The sequence below is a fragment of the Argentina anserina genome, chromosome 6 (assembly GCF_933775445.1).
Source record: "Argentina anserina chromosome 6, drPotAnse1.1, whole genome shotgun sequence".
NCBI lineage: Eukaryota > Viridiplantae > Streptophyta > Magnoliopsida > Rosales > Rosaceae > Argentina > Argentina anserina.
In genome coordinates, this window is record NC_065877.1 from 26649624 (window position 1) to 26671605 (window position 21982).

Below are 21982 nucleotides of genomic sequence, written 5' to 3' on the forward strand. Positions count from 1 at the left end.
TCCACTAATGTCACCTTAAATACTTTGTAAGAATGAAATGTTCTCGGTTGGAGTCTTAGCAAATAAGGACTTCCTTGAAATCTAGCAAAAGAACAAGCTTTGCAAAATGAGCGATGGACATCAGAGATTCATGGAGGCATTAGAAAACACGGGAGGCATCACAAGCCCCTGTGAAGGAGGGGATTCCGCCGCCGACGGCCTGAATTCCATGGAGCCACCGAGAGGGGCAGGGGTCTGTAGCGGCGGTGAGCAGGAGCGGTCGCCGACGGGAAGATGTCGGAGGTCGAAGACTAAGGCGGCCGGCGGTGGAGAGAAAAAAAAATCTAGGGCTCTAAAAGTTCAGGGTTTTATGACAAAGTGCGTGATAACGTGTTTCAGGATGAAATAATTGTGTATTATTGAATGATATGAGGGCCTATATATAGGCATTACATCACCTGAATCCCGCAGGATTCGGAGTCCTAATCTATTACAGAGATGCAAATTTATCTCTAACAGGAAACCTAATAAGGCTAAGACACACACAATGGTATAATAATAATTCTCTCGGAACAATAAGGTCACGATAGACCCTTAATACGGTTTATATATATATATAGCATATCACAATTTTCAAGATAGTTAGAACCTAAAAAGACAAGAAAACTTGCATTGCAGCTTATCTTGAGAAAGATCTTTCTTGAGATTTCTAAATTCATTGACGAGATCCATCTTGATATAAGTTGACGTTACCAACATCAAATCGCAATTGGAAAATCCGTTTCACAAATTTCAACTAGAATACAGATTTGTCGTTACTAAACTACATGTATATTAATGTCGTAACTGATATGGTCATTATGGTGATTCATAAAATCTCTTTCAGGATTCAATTTACAGTTACGTATTTATGAAAATTAAAATTTATCGTTCTTGAACATTCATCGATTACAATTAATAGACACTATGTAGTTTTCAATAACCTTCATTTTTCAAGCATAATAGATCGTGTTATCTTTGTATAACCTAGTTTGATCATCTAAGAATATTAACAAACACACAAACCGTCAATAAGTTCAAGGATCAAAATGCACATTCTGATCCCTCCATGGCTGAAATGTGAGAACCACCAAATATTACCGGGCAACACTGCAAATAATCACAGAAAATAAGCAAAATATTTAAAATGGTCATTTATTACCTAACCTCTCCCACCATCCTTTTTGCCCAAATCTCAATGCCCCCAGGAAGCAACAAAAAGAGGAAACGAGAGTGACGGATACTCAAAGAGTCAAATTCCCGTCTCTCTCTCTCCATTTTTTTTCTCTCCATGCCCTGTAAGTTTATTACAGGAGTCCCAGTCATTCCGATCCAAAACCAAAAACAGAGGCCCTCACAAATCGCCACCCCTTCCGTAACGGTCACCCGAACCCACCTCTCTGTCACTGTAAGAAGACTATGACTGTAACCACCCACCTGAGCCCATAGGCCATTCTTACTCTATATAACAGAATACCAAGGCCACTCTCTCTATCTCATTACGATGAGGTTGTGTTGTTTGGGATCAAATTCGTCACCGAGAATGAGATCTTCATCTTTTTAAGCTCCGGTTTCGATTCGATTTCCCGAGATGCTGACGTGTATTCCCTGCTCCAAGCAGCTCAACAACAATGGATCTCTCCCGCACCAGGACGACGACGACGACGACGACGGCGTCGCCGCCACTCCAAGGACGAAGCAAGCGCTCAAGGCTCTGACTGCTCAGGTAGAAATCGGAATTGGTTGCTGTATTAGTCTCTCTGCCCTGTGCTCAATGTTGTTGTGGATTGAGAGAGTTTGTGTTGTGGTTTTGCAGATCAAGGATATGGCGCTGAAGGCGTCGGGAGCCTACAAGAACTGCAAACCGTGCGCTCGGCCGTGCGGCGAGCAGCGCAACCGGAACTGCGCGGATTCCGACACGGCGTCGGAGTCGGGGAAGTTCCACTGCTCGTACCGGAGGACGGGGAGCGCGAATTCGACGCCGAGGATGTGGGGGAAGGAGATGGAGAGCAGGCTGAAGGCGCTTTCGAGTGGCGAGGGGACGCCGGCGTCGGCGAGCGGGAGGACGGAGTCGGTGGTGTTGGTGGAGGATGATGAGCCCAAGGAGTGGGAGGCGCAGGTGGAGCCTGGTGTGCTCATCACTTTTGTTTCGCTTCCTCAAGGAGGAAATGATCTCAAGCGCATTCGATTCAGGTATAATAGTTTTGCTTTATTTTTCGACGGCTCGTATTTGATGTGATGGTGGAGATTGTGGTTTTGGTGGAATGATGACTTGGTTGTTGGAATTGTGATGTTTGAATTTGTCCTTTGCTTGTTGGACTTGTGTTGTTGTTCTTGATCTGGGAGTATAGCTTCTGATTCATTTTTTTGAGTGTGATAGCCTGTTTTTAGTATGAGGATGTTGATTGGGGTTGAACCTTTTATGATTTTTTGTCCTTTGTAGTTGGAATTGAGTGTAGTAGTCTTGTAAAAATTGCCACTTCTTACGATCATTTTTTGCGGTCTTACTTTTCAAAAGCTCAGGCTCTCAATGAGTGAAAGATTTTAGTATCTGATTCTTCGGGTCGTCTTTTTACTGTGTTTGTATGACCTGACTTTCTTGGTTCCTTACTATGATGATGACAGTCCTCTCTGGCTTCTATTTCTCCCAGCAGTGTTTGATGACTTAGCTTGTTTTAGTTCATTCTCTTGATTCTCTCTGATTAGACTTGGGTCTTGGATGTGGTGTTAAGCAGAAGGACGTTATTATTTTCACCTTCGAAATTGTAACTCTGTCTCTCTGGATTTTTTATTTTTTATTTATATTTGGGAAAGGTTCTTTGGCATTGTTTCAGTTACATACATTTTTGTCAACAAAATGGAAGCTAACAGTATCCGATCTCCAAGGATTTGATAGATATCAATATATGAATTTATCAAGCTATGCCTTGCTACAGAGGACGGTTTTTCTATTATATTGAGTGCCATTGGCGCTTTGATTTCACACAGTTATTCTGAAGGTACTGTAATGTGGGGAGTCTGATCTGTTTTTAAGAACATAGAAAATAGCCTAGATCTATATTGTGTTGCATTACTCTACCCAAAGTAATCATTAAGAATAGTGTACGCAAAATCCACTGTTAGAACTTAATATTAATCAAATGCTAGATATAACCGGTTGTCATGAGTGATAACTGAGAACTGTGGTAGTTTCGTTTTGTTGTTTGTCCCGTTCACCTAATTATGGGTTATAAGTAATGTACAGTCTTAGTTCCACATTCATAATTGGCAAAATTTTCTGCTTATTTGCCAGAAATAGCATTAGTTCTGTTTTCTGGAATTAATTTTGATTCTTCCTGTAATCTCACTCTGAAGCCTGAAGGTGTAATTGCTAGATGCCGCACTACAATATGCTGCAATTATGTTCAGTTGTTTATCTTGTTGTTGGACATGTTCTTGTAATTTCTTAGAAACCTGCTAATCATTGGCTTGTAAATTTGACCAGCCGGGAACTGTTCAACAAATGGCAAGCTCAAAGGTGGTGGGCGGAGAATTATGACAAGGTCATGGAATTATACAATGTGCAAAGGTTCAATCACCAGGAAGTCCCACTTCCAACCCCTCCTAGAGATGAAGATGAGGTGAGTGTACCCCAAATGTATATAGTACAGTTTCTTCTTCATGCAAAGCGAGGTTTGACATTACCAAAAAAAAAAGCTAGGTTTGGTCAAACAAAAGTTTATTCAAGTACTTCTTGTTTCTAGAATGATCAATCACCGATCATCATTCTAAGTAAATTGTGCCTAAGACTGAGACATTGCCATTATCGGCGACCATATGCTTTGTTGAATAACTCGATGGATGTTTCTTAAACATATATAGAGGGCCTCATCTGTAGTTATTTGTGTTGTTTAAAATTTATATTTTTTTCTCCTGTTTTCAGAGTGCAAAGGTTGAATCGTCTAGGGAAAGCCCTGTGACTCCCCCATTGAGCAAAGAACACCTACCTCGCAATCTCCACCACCCAATGGGTGTAGGGTACTCTTCATCAGACTCACTTGATCATCAACCAATGCAATCCCGTCAGTACTGTGACACCAGTGGTTTAGCTTCAACACCTAAACTTTCCAGCATAAGTGGAGTCAAAACTGAGTCATCATCAATAGATGGTTCTATAAGGAGTAGTTCAGAGGCAGATCGGTCAGAGGTTTCGATAAGCAACGCCAGTGATATGGAGACGGAATGGGTTGAGCAGGATGAACCGGGAGTGTATATTACTATCAGAGCATTGCCAGGTGGGGGCCGGGAGCTCAGACGTGTCCGGTTCAGGTATGTGCGTTTACTGTGGATATTAAGTTAATTATGTTTTATACTGCCCTATGCCTTTGGTAATTGCTTCCTTCGACGCTGTTCTTTGGAACAACGGCGACTTGTTTATAAGCCACTACACCATCTCTCTCATTCAGAATGACCAAATTGGATTGAGCGATAGGTTTTCTCTTTCTGTTATTATGCAGCCGAGAAAAGTTTGGTGAAATGCATGCGAGATTGTGGTGGGAAGAGAATAGGGCCAGGATTCAGGAGCAGTACTTATGACTTAGAAGATAGCACATCTTTGACATGGCGGTGCATGGGACTTGCATATCCCTTGGAAATGACATTTAAAACAGCTGTATGTTCTTAGGCTCAAACCTCATCAGAAAAGCTTTCATGTAGCATCTATGACTTGGTTACTTAATTTCGGTTGAATATATGTGAATTGTGGGGTTTTATAAATTTTATTTTTCTTTTCTTTTTTTGTTGAATATTAGTTTCTTGGATATTGGCGAATGGTTGTGGACAATGGATTGGATGAGAAATGTTCTCACCAGAATGAAAAGTTGGGTTATTACTGAGATACTTTTCCTCTCACTCGGTTTTTCTTAGCACCAATACCATTGTAGTAAATCAAAAGAGGGATGACATCAACCGAACCCCCGAAACTAGTCTATATAATCTGAATTGGCAAATAAATGCTTCTTTGAAGCTTAATCCGTATATTTGCCAAACCCAGGAGTAGAAACATGGGATATTTTTGAATATGGTTTGCCTCATAGTTGATCTAGCTCACTCCTCGTCTCTGGCCAGTTTATACTTTTAGAGCGACAACCTTATAGAGGCATTTGTAAGTAGCGAGATGTTACAAATGTGACAATACTTGAAAACAACCATGGCTTCATTTCGACTGCAGTTGGTATAGACTCACTTATCTTCATCAAACTGAAGGGTGGTAAAAATGCTAAACAAAATAAATTGCACCCTGTGGGATACATGAGAAGTAAACACACGTGAAAGGGCGGTGCCCCTTGTAACAGATACGAGTCATATGACTAGGCAGCTTAAGGCAAAAAGCACAGTGGTGGCGCTCTTTATTACAGATATGATGACCAGGCAACATGGAAACCAGAACTCAAGAAGTGGTATTCCTCGTTACAAATATGACAAGGTCCTCTGTCCATAGAGAATTCCTTTTGATTCTATGTCTGAGCATAATGCTGGCCAGACCAGAAGAGCAAAAAAAAAAAACTTTTGATTCTCATGCATAATTTGTACCTACAACAACCACCTGTCAAGAAACAATTGCAGTGATATAATGAACTCATGAATCATTCTGCTAATCACTCAACTTCAGGAGTATGAGCATTAATACTTTTATTTCACTCTAAGAAAATAGATGATCACGTATCCATCACCAAATCAAAAGTGATGATAGAAATTCAAGTTCCACGTCCAAAAACTGAATCTGCATTATCTAGCCTACTCGAAATAAAAGCTACATATAAAATCTAAAGTTTCACCCTTAGTCTTAACTCAAATTTTAGTTATCCATAAGAAAAATGAAAGCAACAAAATGATTTAAGAGTTTTAAAAAGTATAGAGTAGTAGAATTGTGTGAGAGATAAGAAGAAAAATGCCAATCTGCTTGAGCGTCTCTTTTATATCGCTATGAGGATACGTCTCTTTTCGAATAAATCTTCCAACTTCACGGTGGCTAACAAATCTCCAAATTCATGAAGAGAATCCATCATAATTGTGTAGACACATGAAATTTAATGGAGTAAATCATCTTCATTAAATAATTAAATCGACCAAGAACCCGACAAAAATTACACACGTGGCCCAAAAGTCAACAAAATTGGTGCGGAGAATAAAACTCGTGTCAGCACATAAACGAATGATCGTAATCGAAACTATGTGATTCCGACTTAAATCAGAAATTGAATGTCATTGACGATTCGAAATGATAATCGAATATTTGATTAAATTAATAAGTTATTTAACGGTTATAATTAAGTCAATTATTTTCTGTTTAATTTAGTTATGAGAATAACTAATTTTAAATTAATCGGAAAATACATATTGATTTAATTATATAATTAAAGAAATTTATTATTTTAGTGTCATTAAAATATTCTACAAAATAGAAGCCTTGACACTATAAATCTTGAGAAGAAGAGAGAAAATTACTTAAGTAAGATCACTGTCGACGAAATCCTGAAGTCTCTCAAGTCCACGAAGATCATCAAGCCACCAAATCGCTTGTTCTTCATTAAATCCAAATTCGAACTCAAGTCCACGAAGAATCGTCAAGCTACCAAATCGCTCGTTCTTCATCAAATCCAAATCCAAACTCAAGTCCACGAAGAATCATCAAGTTGAAAAATCGATCGTTCTTCATCAAATCCAAATCCAAACTCAAGTCCACGAAGAATCATCAAGCCACCAAATCGCTTGTTCTTCATCAAATCTAAATCCGAACTCAAGCCCACGAAGAATCGTTAAGCTACCAAATCGCTCGTTCTTCATCAAATCCAAATCCAAACTCAAGTCCACGAAGAATCATCGAGCTGCCAAATCGATCGTTCTTCATCAAATTCAAATCCAAACTCAAGTCCACGAAGAATCATCAAGCCACCAAATCGCTTGTTCTTCATCAAATCCAAATCTGAACTCAAATCCACGAAGAATCGTCAAGCTACCAAATCGCTCGTTCTTCATCAAATCCATATCCAAACTCAAGTCCATGAAGAATCTTCAAGCTGCCAAATCGATCGTTCTTCATCAAATTCAAATCCATATCCAAATCAAACTCAAATTCTCAAGATCAAGTGCATGTCACCCTTGAGCCAAGTTACATACGGAGATAGAATCAGAGGAGTTCACAAAGATTGTAACCTCGCGCTTGATATTCAATAAATCACACTTTATTTGTATACGTGTCTGCATTCTTGTTTGTTTTCATATTATCGTTCTACAAATTGATCTTTCAATTATGCTATCAAAAAGTGATGAGATTTGGCAATTTATATTTTGCTTTGTCATCTTTCACTCCACCTCTAATTAATGGGCACCATCATTGTATAAGAAATTTGATTTGAGAGTTATAAGCAAAAGATAGTTGGGTTAAATAGTTTAGAAAGAAAGATAGAGAAGAAGTCACGTGCTTTGACTCTTGTTTATAAATATATGTTAATTGATTAAAGTCAACATCCTCCTTTAACCAGTACACAAACAGTGTAATGAAATAGTCTTCAAATTATCAAAGTGTAACCTAAATGCATTGTTTCTTTTGATGCTAATTAGTCTGTGTTGTTATGCACACGTGTCAAGTAGTTATAAATTAATGTATTAGAGTTTTGATGTTTGCCTCTTAAGTCTGATAAGTGTCATATGACATCATCCTAGTCGTTGCTTAAGACTATATAATACAATCTAAATTTTGTGAGCAATAATCAAGAATACCCATTTTTCAATCAATCTATTTTTAGCTTTTCAATTTTCTCTACTCCTCTCAATTAGTACCATAATTTAATAACTTTTTAATTTTTAATTTCATGATTAATTCCAACTATCTTATCTAATAAGACTTCTTATCTAAGGTTTTCAACACTTGCCATTCCTAAAAGACAATCTGTTATTGACCATTTGACCTTGTTGGATTTTTGATGTCATTACTAGTCGCAATGACATTGTGCAATGACACTCTTGTTTCTCTTAGTGCCCCAATTACATATTCAGGTTCTCTTATTGGGATCTCGTTGCTTATATATATATATATATATATATGTTTCTATATAATAGTGCATTGAGTATTTTTGAACGAATGTGTGACTTCCATAAAAGTTGTTTTATTGTTAAGTGATGTCAACTTGATTTACTGTTGTGGGATGCTAGCTTGAACCACATACTATATGGTCGAGATTCGTATGTAAGGAGATTTTAATTTGTCATCTTCAAGATCCGCTCGCATGATTTACAGAGATATATTGATCATCTTACCCAATGGAAGCAACACGATTAGTTATACTTTATTGACTATTCTTGAGCATATTGTTATGCAACTGGTGAATATTAGGTCTTTTACTATTGATGAATAGTAATGAGTTAGTGCATAACTATCTACCTTTCACTCTTCAAACAGTAAAGCTAACTCACTTTGCATTTGCCATATTCATTTTATTTTGACTATGTGAATAGAAAGGGGGCTGGATCACTTCAAGAATAACCATACAAATCTTAACTATCCTAAAAGTCTTCCGGATGGTAATCTACCTATCTCTTTGATTTTTGTTTGGAAGAGGATGGTTTTGAATCAGATTACGAATATAAGTGTGACTGTGTGAGATTGTTGAAGATGAAGCTCACCCTATATATATGGCAAGCTCAAAGGTTGCAGGCGAAGGATTATGACATGGTCATAGAAACCAGGCCTTAATTGAATTACATTGGTCAAGTTACTAGTTAATCTCCAACCTTGTCATATTTGTCATAGGAACCGTGACTCGCTCATTGCTGCCTTAATCAGACATTTGTTGCTGGAGGCTCGCACTGTTGGCAATCCAACCGAGCACGTACCCCACAAATTGCTCTTGACCCAGTATTTTATTGAGACATGTTCTCTAGATGGATTTGCTTTGAAGTGAGATAATTTTAAATGATGACAAATAAACCAGTTATAAATCAATGACACAATTTTTGTATCAAGCGTTTTTCTAATATATATTTATTATTTTTGATGGTTATATCATTATGTGTGATTACACATTATAATTCGATCATCACAATCCATCATTACGTCATTATGTTCGTCACACTCCACTGTTACGTCATTATGTGTAATTACTCTCATTATAACTCGATCGTCACACTCCACTAAAAATTTACAGTAACAGAAAAATTGTCTAGTACGATGACTATAATATCCTCATGTCAATTCAAATGTCACCCTCAAGTATAAAGGTCAAGTTATAGTGTAGTGAGATTATGAGTAGGGGATGTCGTACCCAATGGATTGGAAAAACCCTCTCTAGCTAGGAGAACCTAAGGGATGCTAGAAGAATATGCAAATGTACAAGTCACAAATCAAGGCTCACAAGTGAACCCAAATTCATGGTAGATATATGCAAGATGGTGTAGTGATTTAAATTTGTTTCGGATGTGGAGTTACTTCTAAAAATTAAATAACCACTTAAATGTAAACTAGGTTATGCTAAACTAGATGTGATGAAATGGATGGGAGTTAGGACTTAAGGTTACCACCTCTAGCTTCTCTTGTGAATAATGATGCTACTAAATTGAATTATGACACTCTAACTAGCCAATTTCTCTTTTTGTATCCCTCTCGGGTATAACAAGGGACAATCTCATTTGTTGGTATCAAGCAACCCCTCTCGGGTGTAGTAATTAACTACTCAAGTCATGCATATGATCCGGTTAAGTATCAAATGTATTACCCTAAGTGCATAAAGTTTGGAGATGAAGAAATCATGCAAACTAACCATGCTTACCTCTAAGTGATTGTAGTTCACAACTCTAACATGCACAAATGATATGCTATCATGTTTCAAACAACTAAGTTTAAGCATGAATGTTCAACTTTTGAATTAGCATATTAGAGTGTTAATGAAAAGTGCATTAAATAAAATATTTATATCAATGTCATACAAGATTGACTAGGGCTTTCACCTTAGCCCCAAAAAATTAACTACTCACTCATAACCAAATACACAAACTTCAACATGTTTATGATCATCAAAGTAAAAAGAGAGTAGAGAGGTGACTAGTGAATCTCAAATTGAGGATGATGTGGATGAACTCATGGAGATCTTGACATGGTGGTGATGAAGATCCTCAAATGATGCTAAACTCCTCTTCTTCCTCCTTGCTTGATGATGGTGTATGAAAAATAGTGGATGATGAAGTGATGAAACTTGGTGTTTTTAGAATGAGATTGGTAGCGTTTTCAAAAAAAAAAAAAGATAGGTAGATGGAAATGTTCTCTTCCTCCATTTCTCTTGGTTGGTGGTGGAAATGGTGTCTTTTGAGATGATAGTGACTGAAGTTTTTATAGACGAGAATGGTGGTGGAAAAAGTAGAGAAAAGTGAGAGATAATGGTGTAGTGAGTGAGGTGGTTGGTTATGGTAGAAGTGTGTGATAAATGAGAAAGTGGGTGATCATAGAATGAATTTGGTGATCATGGAGGAAGTAGGTGATAATGAAGAAAGTGAATGATCATAGAAGAAAGTTGGAAATATGGAAAAAAGTGTGTGACAAAAGAGAAAGTTGGTGATCATGTAAGAAAGTGGATGATAAAGAAATGAAGTGGGTGATCATGGAAGGAAATGGATAGATGACTAGGTAATGATGGACCTAGAGGTGATGATTACACCCAAAATCAAATCAGATTTTTGCATAATACATGTGTGGATTTTTGGACAATGAGGAACCATGATTTTGTGAGAAATAGAAAAAGTGGTATAGTTAAATCCAAGGACTAAAATATATATGATTATGGAAATATCGACGATTCGAAAATTGGAAATTTCGATAGAAATATCGGAAAAATATCGATTATAGTAAATAATTGAGATAATTGACAGAAGTTGAGGATAAACATGGAAATCTTAGATGAGATTTTTAGAGATGTTTGTTTGCTCAATTGTTTGTCTTATGCAGGTATAAACATAATCTGTAGTGAGTTATAATTGTAAATAATTTAAAGGTTTACAAATTATTAGTTTGTTAGATATGCAAGTAATAATATTTTTGGCTGATTTTCTATTATAATAACAAAAGATGCTACTTTTACCACAATATAAGTGTAGTAGAGTTGGTCAAGCTACTGAGGTGTGATTGAGGTGACCAATGTTCGACGCTCCACATGCACACGCAAGGTGGTGTTTTGGAGTGAATTTCAATTCAAAATTGATGAAGTGGCTCTTGTTGTGAGACATTCACGTACTCTTTTAAAAAGATTTCGCGAAATATCGAAAATATCTAACAAAATTCCTTTGGTATATCAAAGATATATCGCGAGTTCAAAATAATGAAAATTTTGCCAAAATATTGGCAAAATTTTCGATTTTTTAGTCCTTGGTTAAATCTTAACTAAAAAGATGAGATCTAGTTGTGATAGAACAATGTGTTGCTCCTCCCTTACTCCTCCATAAAATTAGCCGAAAAATACATGGCACAACCAAAAGTGGTGGTGCTCCGCCATAATAGTACCGCTAAAATGGTGGTGTTCGGAAAATTGCCGGAATTTCACATTTTTCTCTTCTTGTCAAGATATTCTACATAATATGGAAATGAATTAGTCTAAATTAAATTTAAGCACATAGAATAAGTAAATTTCATGTTTTAGGGCATTATAATATATAAGAATTATGAACCAACACCTTCTTATCTCAAGGGAAATTTTTGACAACAGTACATGAAATTAGGCTAACTATTAAGTTCTATACACCAATTTTGTAAACCTAAACTTTAATACATCAAATTTCACTCAACACCTAAATTATATACACCACATCAAGTAACACCGTTAATAATTGTAATTTTTGTTTTGTTAAAAGGTATGTATGTAATCACACTTATACTCCACCTCTTACTATTCCTGCACAACCCATTTCTAGTTGTGCTTTACTCAATGGCCTCACAAGTGCATTTCTCCAACTTCCAAACCCAATTCTACTCTCACCAATACTCAACCTAACATCTAACCGCACCAAAAATCAACCCCACATATAAGTCTAATCGCAACCCCCATCCTACCACCGAGCAGAACTACAACCCATCTCCTCTATGATAGACCAACATATAACCTCATCCTCTTCTTTGAGCAAAACTTCGTTTTTGTTTTGCACTCTAAGAAAGAATCGCAAAGATGAAGGAGATGATAGAGAAATTGGGTCTGAGATGTTTAATCTTAAAGATAAAATAGTAGAGAGAAGATGCATATGATTTATAATACATTTTTATATAATACAAGATGTGCATAGTTGAAATTGCAAAGATAAGGATTGAAGAGGAAAGAAGAGAGATTGGAATCTATATGATGGTTTTGTCTCAGAATCTTATTAAGAGGTTGGAGATGCACATGTTATCGAGATCAAGAGGACTGAAGAGAAATGAGTGTCGAGAGCGAGAGAGAGAAATAGAGGTTGGTAGATTCATACTAAATATTTAAAGAGACCAAATTACCCTTCAAATAAAGCTAGGTGTCACTAAAATTAATGGTGTTATTAACTTCGTGTCTATATAGTGGGTCAATTTTCATATTTCATGTATTAAAATGTATGATTTAAAAATTAATGTATATAAATTATTAATGGCGTATAGTTAATGTACTGTTTATAAAAAAATTTCCCATCTCAAAACATTATCGACTACTGAGTCATTAGCAGTCCCGTAATTTAGTCCAATCATGAGGGCCAAGTCTCCAATTATTAATAAATATCAGGAGGAAAGCCAAAGTCTTCGAGTGGTAAAAGTGTAAAACGTTTTCAAACAAACTCTGTCGCCTCTATTCTAAATGCACCCAAAACCCTAGCCCTCCCCTCCTTCCCTCCCACCTTCTGCCACATTAGGGTTTTGCCTCCGACCTTTATAAATTATACCCAATTATATATTATTGGGGTTTCTTTCTTCTTCGTTTTCAATTTTTAAATTTGGGGACCGAAAATTTAAGTTTAACGCGATGGTTTCTGGGTCGCGAATCGAAGGTGGGAATCAGATAATCTCCGCCGGAGTGAGGGAAACGATCCAATCGATCAAAGAAATAGTTGGAAATCACTCTGATATTGATATCTATTGGGCTCTTAAAGAGGCCGATATGGATCCTAATGAAACTGCCCAGAAATTACTTAACCAAGGTGACCCCTTTGGCTCTTTTCTCACTTGGGTTTTGTCTGTTTTGGTGTTTTTGATGTGGGTTTTGTAATTACTCAGGGATGCCATTTTGCTTGTTGAGTTTGTTGATTCTGGGTTTGTAGTGGAATTGGCTTGTAGGTTTTGGGTGTTGTGAGTTGGTTATCGAGTTTTGGAGTTTGTTTGAGGAATGTGGGAGTCTGAGATTGTGTTACGGAGGCTGTTTTGGTGTAAAGTTTCCGTCTTGAACTCTGGGGAGTTGTTTTGGTTGGAATTTGGTAACCTTGTTGGTCCATATGATGAGTGCATTGTGTGGTAGAATTTATGATTATGTAGAGTGCTTAACTGAAGAATTTTAGTTGGTCTGCACCATGAGAATCTGCTTTGATTCGAAGTTTCTTTGTGAGGTTATATGAGAATATGGTTTGTACTAAATCATATTGGTGCTCTAATTCTTAAGCCTGCTCATACTGCTTCATTCTGGATTTTGTGAAACCATCAGCTTGTGTAAAGCTCAGTTTTTGAACAATTTATCCGTGTAGTTTCCTGACTATTATTCTTGTGACTTGTTTTTACTCAGACCCATTTCATGAGGTGAAGAGAAAAAGAGACAAAAAGAAGGAGGTGCCACCTAAGGTACAATTTGGCTGGGCTCTACAATACTGTTCGTATTTGAGATGATGAATATTTGTTGGATGAACATAATTTTTTTTTTTGGTTATGGTCAATCTAAGATCTACCAAAGCAAGAGTGCGTGGTGCATTTTAAACACATAATTTTTTTGGTTATGGACAATCGAAGATGTACCAAAACAAGGGTGCGTGGTGCATTTTAGACACCTACTTAATTTAACCCACCTGTCAATAGCGCAGACCCTAATCTACTTTTATTTGAGCTGTCTAATCTAGCCCAAATGATGGCTCAAAATTATTTCCCGGGGGGGGGGGGATGGGGTTGTTGTGAGTAGGGAGAAACTTATGGTGTTAGAGGATTCAGTAGGTCTCTATTTGCAATTATGATTGTATATTTTTATTCATAATGTGAACATTTTATATGATGTGAGATTTGAGCTTATCAAATCGTAAACCTTCAACTGATTAAGTGTATTGATGGCTTTAGAGTATCGTACAAAAGGTTCTTGCTGAACCAAGAAGACAGTTTGAGAGTGCTGGTCAAGGACCAAGATCAAATACAACTTCTGAACGTGTAGTGGAGCCTAAAAGACATATTGAGAGTGCAGGTCAAGGACCTAGATCAAATGCGATTTCCGATCATAATATCGAGTCTAGAAGACATTTCAACAGTGCAGGTCAAGGACCAAAATTTAAAAAGTTTTCTGATCGGAATGCTGAGCCAAGACGACATTTTGAGACTGCAGGTCAAGGACCAAGACACAACTCATCTTCTGATCGTAATGTAAGAAGAGGTGGTTATGTTCGAAGGGGTTTCTCTGGTAATTCATTTTCCCTTGAATTCATTTAGTTTGATATCATAAATCTACAAATTCTCTATCTAATTGTTCCAATATTTCATGAACATATAGTTGTTATTGAGCTGCTAAGTGCTAATTGAGCATATGATGTTTTGTATTTGTGGATTGCTAGGCAACTGTAAGTGTAGGTTTGCATCTTTTATAGTAAAATACTTTTGTGTTGGGTGAAGGATGAATGCATTGCTACATGGTTTCTTATGAAAACATAGCCCAAATCTAAATCAGGGAACTCTAGGTTCTATTCACCTATGCCTACGCTTCTTATATTACACTGTGCTAGGATGGTAGAACCACGGACAAATATAAAAAGGTCTTCAACAAAGATTAGAGATGGAAGCACAGATTTATTTGCAAGTAATTGACATGGGGTGGTGGATAGCAGGATTAGAGAGCTTCAAGTGATTCACTGATGTGGGTTGGAAAGTACTTGGAAAAAAAGAGTATCTCTATGTATTGAAGTAAGAATGTAAGATGACATCATATCGCTTTAGGAGGTAGCAGGTAGTGGTTAGAAACTGTGAAACCACACACCTTAGGTAGTTCTGGCCAGAGATAATATCTGATTCCACCGATGTCAAATGATCTGATGCTGATCGTGATGAAAACAAAGTAGAATATAACACAAAATTTGCCGTCTCATGTAATAAATGGTGTCACGGCTTGAAATTAGAGCATACATAATATATCCAATACTGCAGATGCAGATTGATTGAATCTTCCAAACCCTGAGAGAAGAGCACATCTGTAAAAAGTGACATGTGGGATTGCATGGTGTGGGAGGCAGAGCTGGCCTTTTCCTTTTAAAAGATTTTGGATGTCTTTTTGGGGGTTACTGCACAAGATCATTATTCATCTCTTCTGAAACAAGAAGAATTTCTTTGGTGTTAAAATTGTGTTATTACTTATTACTGTAGGTGCGCTCCCTTGAAACCGTCATTATCTTGGGAGAGTCCGGTTGAGAATGGAATGCTAATCAGTTATGGTAGGTGGGTGACGGTTATTGTTTCTCTTTTAATTTGCAGTTATTCAAAAGAAGAAATTAGGTGATCAGTTGAGGATATATGTAAACACTGCTAGGACGACAGCATATTCCTTTAGATCTATTATAGCATGATCAATCCACCTGTAGCCATTTAGGTTGGACAGAAGACTGCCAATGCTTCATCTCTGCTATACTGGGCAGTATGGAGGGTGTTTGTGTGTGAATTAATGAATGGAGAGGGCAAAGATAAAGTAATTTTTTTTTTGGTCCAAGGGTAAAGCCAATATGTTTTCAAGTTGAATTATGCACATTCGACTAAGGCTCCGTTTGGCTGAACAATGTTAAAGTTGATTAGAAAAAAGTGTCTGCACTGCTGTTTCGTTAATGTCTTGCATACAAAAAATGAGATAAGTTGAAAATCACCAAACTGACTGAGGGAAATAGAAAAAAACAGATGATTACTATGCTACATGAAAAAGAGAGGATTACTATATAATAAAGCAGAGACACTCATAGCTCCCGAAAAGCAAAAGATTAAATAAATTTTAAACATCTTAGCTTACAAAAACCTGGCTAAATCTGTTTTCGGCATTTCTGAAGCGGCGAGCAAAATATTCCTGTAATATTATATATTGTTAACTTTACATTGCAATCTGTAATGTGATATGTAGAGTTCCTTTTGCTTTTTTGGTTTCCATAGAACATCAGAAGTTATTGTGGACATTCGGCTGGTCGTACTACTACATATTCTTTGTATTACTTGCTGATTATTGAATCTTACTTACAGGTGTCAGCAGAGAGTTTCGTGTTGTGAGAGACAACAGAGCTAACAATAATTCAGATGGAGAAATCAAGCCTGCTTCACCTCAATGTACGACTTCAACCAATGAGCAAGTGATTTCAACTATTTCTGAGAAGGGGTATGGTTTCCCATTGTTTAGTCTTGTGTTTTGTCTAGGGTGCCTTCCTGTAATTACTCATTATATGCCAATTACTTTGCCAAAAAGTATTATCGGTGTGTTGAACAATTATTATCGTTTACTGGAAATGCAGGCTCATCAATGATAGAATTTGTTTGTCATATAGTAGTCGTTAAAAGTTTTAAGTATCAAGGAGAAGAGGGTTCTCTAGCTTGCAGCGTTCTGAGAAATGGTGTTTTTTGTTGACCCATTGAAGTTTGGCCTTTAGGATTTGGTATAAGATGTGATGAGGAGTGAACTTTCTTTTTCCTTTCTTTCTCTTATTTGTGGGATAAATTGACCTATGGGATTATAGATGGGCGAAGGGAACTAATTTTGTTTGTATCAAGAAATATAATCTAATATCAATGGGTGAGCTGTTCGATCTATGTAGCGTTTATGTGGTTTCGTTTACTCTGCTTTCAGCCAAACAGGAAGTTCAAGTAGCCAAAGGCCATCTAATAGACAGCACGTCTCACAAGCATTGAATGGGCAAATTGATTCTCGAATCAGATTCAGTGATGCTAATTCAACTGGTAATATTAGAAAGGAGTCATCAATGGAGAAGAGAGTTCCTTTTTCCAATTCAGCTTCACGAGTACAAGCAGGGAAGCCAAACAATTCCCAACCACATTCTGCTTCAAGTACTTCTGTTATTGGGGTGTATTCATCGTCCACGGATCCTGTTCATGTGCCATCTCCTGATTCTAGGCCATCTGCTTCTGTTGGTGCAATCAAGCGTGAAGTCGGGGTGGTTGGCGTTCGGAAACAATCTTCTGACAACTCCAAGTCAGCTGTACTGAGTAGTTCTTTCTCTAATTCACTTTTGGGAAAAGAGGGTTCTACAGAATCATTTAGATCTTTCACTGGTATCTCTAAACCTGATCAACTCAGCCAAACTTCTGAATCTGTGATGCCTAGCATTCCGGTTAACAGATCTTTCATCAGTAACCAGCATAACGTCAGGCCACATCAACAACCTATGGGTCATCAGAAAGGTATACTATTCCACTTTCTTTAAGATTGATCTAAATGTTAATGGAGTTCCTCATTTCATATTTTCTCTCATGAGAATTTAATTGCTAAGTATGTTGGAACCAAGCATAAAATTTCTGCCTCTCACGAGTCATGACACAAGTGATTTTTTTTTATATAAATAAAAAAGTTAGAGATGAGAAATAAACTTCTACCTCCAGATAACCTGAAACGTTCTGGATTTTTCATTATATTGCTGAAAATTATTGTATTACCATTGAAGTAAATTTTTTTTTCGAAATTGGAATTTCACTTTGTTTTTTATCATCTCTCTTGTTCTTTTTTATACGGAGAATATTTCTATATCTAGATTGAGAAGCTTCTATTCCCTTTGTCTAAAAGTATGCTAGAATATTAATCGTGTTCCAGATGCAGGTTCCCAGCCTAACAAGGAGTGGAAACCTAAATCAAGTCAGAAGCCAAGCTCTAATAGTCCTGGAGTCATTGGAACACCAACTAAATCTGCTTCTCCTCCATCTGATGCTTCAAAGGTCTCAGAGTCAGAAGATAAGCTGCAAGATAAGCTTGCCCGAGTAAATATTTATGAGAACTGTAACGTTGTGATAGCTCAAAATATTAGAGTCCCTGAGAGTGACCGTTTTCAGCTAACTTTTGGAAGCTTGGGGACGGAGTTTGATTCAATGGGAAACACAGTTAATGAATTTCAAGCTGGACCTACAGATGAGTTGAACAGGGAACCTCCAGCAAGGTATGCCATATTCTTTTTAACTGTATTAAGTCATTGTTCAAACGATGGGATGAGTTTTAAATCTGAGATGAGTACGTATTAGTAAAATTCATTTTATATTGAACTTTTCAGATGTTTAGGCCTTTTGGTTTATTAATACACAATCAACCAAGTGCATAAAACTAGTACATATGTCCTTTTGGTTTATTAATACACAATCAACCAAGTGCATAAAACTAGTACATATGTGATTTTAAGAAATTTGTTGTTATTATATATAAAATGCTGCATTGCTGTGCGTGGCTCATTTTGTTTGGCTTTGAATGAATATCTCGCAGTTTGTCAGCATCCGCTCCTGAGTCACACAGTGATGAGGCTTCCAGCACAAAGCCAGTAGATTTGTTAGACGACCAAGTTAGGAATTCTGGATCTGATTTCTCAGCACCTTCTGCAGTGCCTGAGCATTTGCCTGAGAAAAGAGAGACCTCAAGTCCTCAGAGTTTGGACAATTATGCAGAGATCGGGTTGGTTCGAAACAACAGTCCATCCTTTGCACCGTCAGAGTCACAGCACCAAGATCCACCAGAGTTGCAAGGTTTTACGGTGAGTTCCAGGATCCATTGATATTTGTTGTCTTTGCTTGTCTTCTTGGGTGCTATCATTATAAAGCCCAGTCCATTGTCTATTCTGACGCTTTTCTGTTTGCAAGCAGGCATTTGATCCTCAGACTGGTTATGATATACCTTACTACAGACCCAGTATGGATGAAAGTGTACGCGGACAGGGTCTACCCTCTCCTCAGGAGGTATATTTGAGTGGTTACATTATTGTGATCTGTATGTTGCAAGGTTCTAGAAATGCCTCTGAAACACATTTGTGATTAGAGTTTTTGGGATGGTCTACACATTCCATTTACACAGATCCTACATAATGAACACTCTTTTGAATCATTACTATTCATTTGATACATCCTTTAGGGTTACGTATCAAAATATTATGTTTTAGGGCACCTGTAATAGTCCTGTTGTTGATAGTTTTTGCTTTGATATGCTAGCTGCACTAAATAATGTGATTCTATGTGATTATGGTTCTCTGAGGTCTGATAAATATTTTTGTCTTCTTGCCAAACTTTTAATAAATATCTCTTGAGGCTCAAAATTTCGCTCACATGCTCTGCCTCTACCTATTCCTGATACATTTAGGGATTGAAATCTCACTGGTGCCTTTTTTTTTGTTCTTTTGCCCCCTTTGATTACAGGCATTGAATTCACATAATGCCAATTCACATAATGCCAACAGCATCCCTGCATCAACAGTTTCCATGTTACAACAGCAACCACCGCATGTGGCGCAGATGTACCCGCAAGTTCATGTTTCACATTATCCTATGCCATTTCGTCAGTTTATCTCACCAGTTTATGTTCCACCTATGGCTGTGCCTGGATATTCCAATAATCCTGCCTATCCTCACATGTCTAATGGCAACAGCTACGTGCTGATGCCTGGAGGTGGTTCCCACCTAAATGCAAGCAGCCTCAAGTATGGAGTTCAGCAATTTAAGCCCGTACCTGCTGGAAGTCCCACTGGGTTTGGAAATTTTACTACTGCTGGTTATGCAATGAATGCCCCTGGTGTAGTTGGAGGTGCCACAGGACTTGAAGATTCATCAAGAATGAAGTATAAGGATGGAAATCTTTATGTTCCAAATCCACAGGTAATATGCACCATATGTAGGGGGACTAGATTCCAAATTAAATTACTACTTGGTAAAAGTAAATCCATTGATTGATTGAAAGGGTGAATCAGGGGTAGCATATGTGTTGGTAATGGCGGGGCTTAACACTGAGGGTTTAACATCTCACAGGTGTATTGATTTCTGATGTCTGATTACATATTTTACAGGCAGAGACATCAGAGATTTGGATTCAGAACCAGAGGGAGCACCCAGCAATGCAATCCGCTCCATATTACAACATGCCTGGACAATCACCTCATGCCGCTTATATGCCGTCTCATGCTGGCCACGCTTCTTTTAATGCAGCTGCCGCTCAATCTTCACACATGCAATTCCCAGGAATGTACCATCCTCCTCAGCCTGCTGCAATGGCCAGTCCGCACCATATGGGGCCTGCAATGCCCGGGAATGTCGGAGTGGGGGTGGCCGCAGCTGCTCCCGGGGCACAGGCGTATCAGCAGCCTCAGTTGAATCATATGAACTGGACAACAAACTTTTGATAACCAAAGGAGAAAATGTGAATCTAAACTCCTCTGCAAAATGTAGGAGAGCTGTAGTAGGGTTTTCCTCTGTCAAAATCAATAACCCAGAATTTCTTATTTAATGAATCAATGATTAATCTTGTGTTCCATTTTCATTTTCTTTTTTCTCTTTTCATTTGGTCTAATCTTGAGGGTATCCATTTCTGAAGAGTTCTGTATATGTGACTATATTTAGGAGTTGTTTTGACGGTTGAAACTTGAAAAGATCGATTGTTTGGCACACAAGCTCCTTTCATTTTTGTTTGCATGGTCTGCAACTCTGCATCCCCATTAACAAATTTGAAAGTAGAAACCAATGGAATATCGAATGTGCTTTGTTTTTTTCCCTACAGTGAAATAAAACATAAAATAAAAAGAGTAAAGAGAAGACTGCTTTTGTTTTTGTTCTTCATAGCGAAAATTGCTTTTATCTTGGGAGAGTGAGAGGGACAGGGAGAGTTCATGGCTATGGTGTTGGCTTTTATCGCAAGAAAGATGAGGAAGAGAACCCTTTATTCCCTCAAGCTTTGTGTCATTGTTCTCGCTCAAGATCCAAGAAGGGTTCTTGTTTTCATTGGGATTGCCAACAGTTCCTTTTTTGTTATTTCCTCCATGGTTATTCACAAAACCACAATCCACATTTCCACAGGGATGAAGGGTGAAACCCCACATAACAAACCCAGTTGTGCTTTGGTTTCCCTTGACCGTTGCTTCCATTTGCCTTTGGCCGGGTGCTTGTTTAGTTGTCTCCAACATATTGAAAATTTAGTCCTTTGTGTCGAGACTATTATCTGATCGGCAATGTTATTTTGAGAGAAAAAAAACGCTGTATGCACCACGGAGTATAGACATTGTCAAATATTTTATTAAAATCGAGATAATTTTAACTATTATGCATGTGACACATGGTTTTCCTTTTTCTTCTATGAGCAATTAAAAAATATTAATTTAATCCTTAAATAAGTTTTCCACTTTCACCCTCATCTCTCACGCTATTTTCTTACTTTGATCCAACATCTTGTTTCTCCCTAATCTAAGCATCCTTTTCAGATCAAATATTATATGCCCGACCACCAAACACATTAGTTGAATTTATTTACATATGCAAAGAAATAATAAGATTTTTTGTCCAAAAAAAAAGATCTCATAAAAAAAAAGATAGAAAAATCAAATGAATGATTTCAATGATCCTAAAGGCAAGAAAATTTCAATCCTTTTGTGTTTTGTATGACATTACCTGAATTATAAGGTCTATTCATGGAATTTTAGCACTGAATATGCTCCCTACATTTGTACATGATTTCTCCGAATGTATAGATTTGCAATGTCATGTACATTCGATATAAATGAACGAACAAACATATCTTAAAATATGCATGTAGAT

At 37.3% G+C, this 21982-nt stretch overlaps 2 protein-coding genes across 3 annotated transcripts; both read left to right on the forward strand.

Annotated features, from left to right (window-relative positions):
* Window positions 1-1269: 1269 nt before the first annotated feature.
* Window positions 1270-4878, forward strand: LOC126798049 (protein Brevis radix-like 2). Its single transcript, XM_050524870.1, has 5 exons — window positions 1270-1744; window positions 1835-2211; window positions 3503-3638; window positions 3941-4326; window positions 4515-4878. The coding sequence occupies exons 1-5, from the start codon at window positions 1610-1612 to the stop codon at window positions 4591-4593; spliced, it is 1113 nt and encodes a 370-aa protein (XP_050380827.1). The 5' UTR covers window positions 1270-1609; the 3' UTR covers window positions 4594-4878.
* A 7963-nt stretch (window positions 4879-12841) lies between these two features.
* On the forward strand, window positions 12842-20705 carry LOC126797630 (uncharacterized). 2 transcript variants are annotated; one of them, XM_050524302.1, is made up of 10 exons: window positions 12842-13191; window positions 13767-13822; window positions 14306-14639; window positions 16448-16580; window positions 17046-17617; window positions 18024-18363; window positions 18681-18945; window positions 19055-19147; window positions 19601-20056; window positions 20245-20705. In XM_050524302.1, exons 1-10 carry the CDS (start codon window positions 13017-13019, stop codon window positions 20575-20577), a joined length of 2757 nt encoding a protein of 918 aa, XP_050380259.1. In that variant the 5' UTR covers window positions 12842-13016; the 3' UTR covers window positions 20578-20705. The 2 variants fall into 2 exon arrangements, with proteins under 2 accessions (XP_050380259.1, XP_050380260.1); XM_050524303.1 differs by having other exon boundaries at window positions 18030-18363.
* The last annotated feature ends 1277 nt before the right edge of the window (window positions 20706-21982 follow it).

Excerpts from the sequence above, each read along its gene's own strand:
- LOC126798049 (XM_050524870.1), top strand. The coding sequence starts at position 1,610 with ATGCTGACGTGTATTCCCTGCTCCAAGCAGCTCAACAACAATGGATCT. Across the intron at positions 2,212-3,502 it reads CTCAAGCGCATTCGATTCAG|CCGGGAACTGTTCAACAAAT; the intron begins GTATAATAGTTT and ends AAATTTGACCAG. Across the intron at positions 3,639-3,940 it reads CTCCTAGAGATGAAGATGAG|AGTGCAAAGGTTGAATCGTC; the intron begins GTGAGTGTACCC and ends TCCTGTTTTCAG.
- LOC126797630 (XM_050524302.1), top strand. The coding sequence starts at position 13,017 with ATGGTTTCTGGGTCGCGAATCGAAGGTGGGAATCAGATAATCTCCGCC. Across the intron at positions 16,581-17,045 it reads TCAACTATTTCTGAGAAGGG|CCAAACAGGAAGTTCAAGTA; the intron begins GTATGGTTTCCC and ends CTCTGCTTTCAG. Across the intron at positions 18,364-18,680 it reads AACAGGGAACCTCCAGCAAG|TTTGTCAGCATCCGCTCCTG; the intron begins GTATGCCATATT and ends AATATCTCGCAG.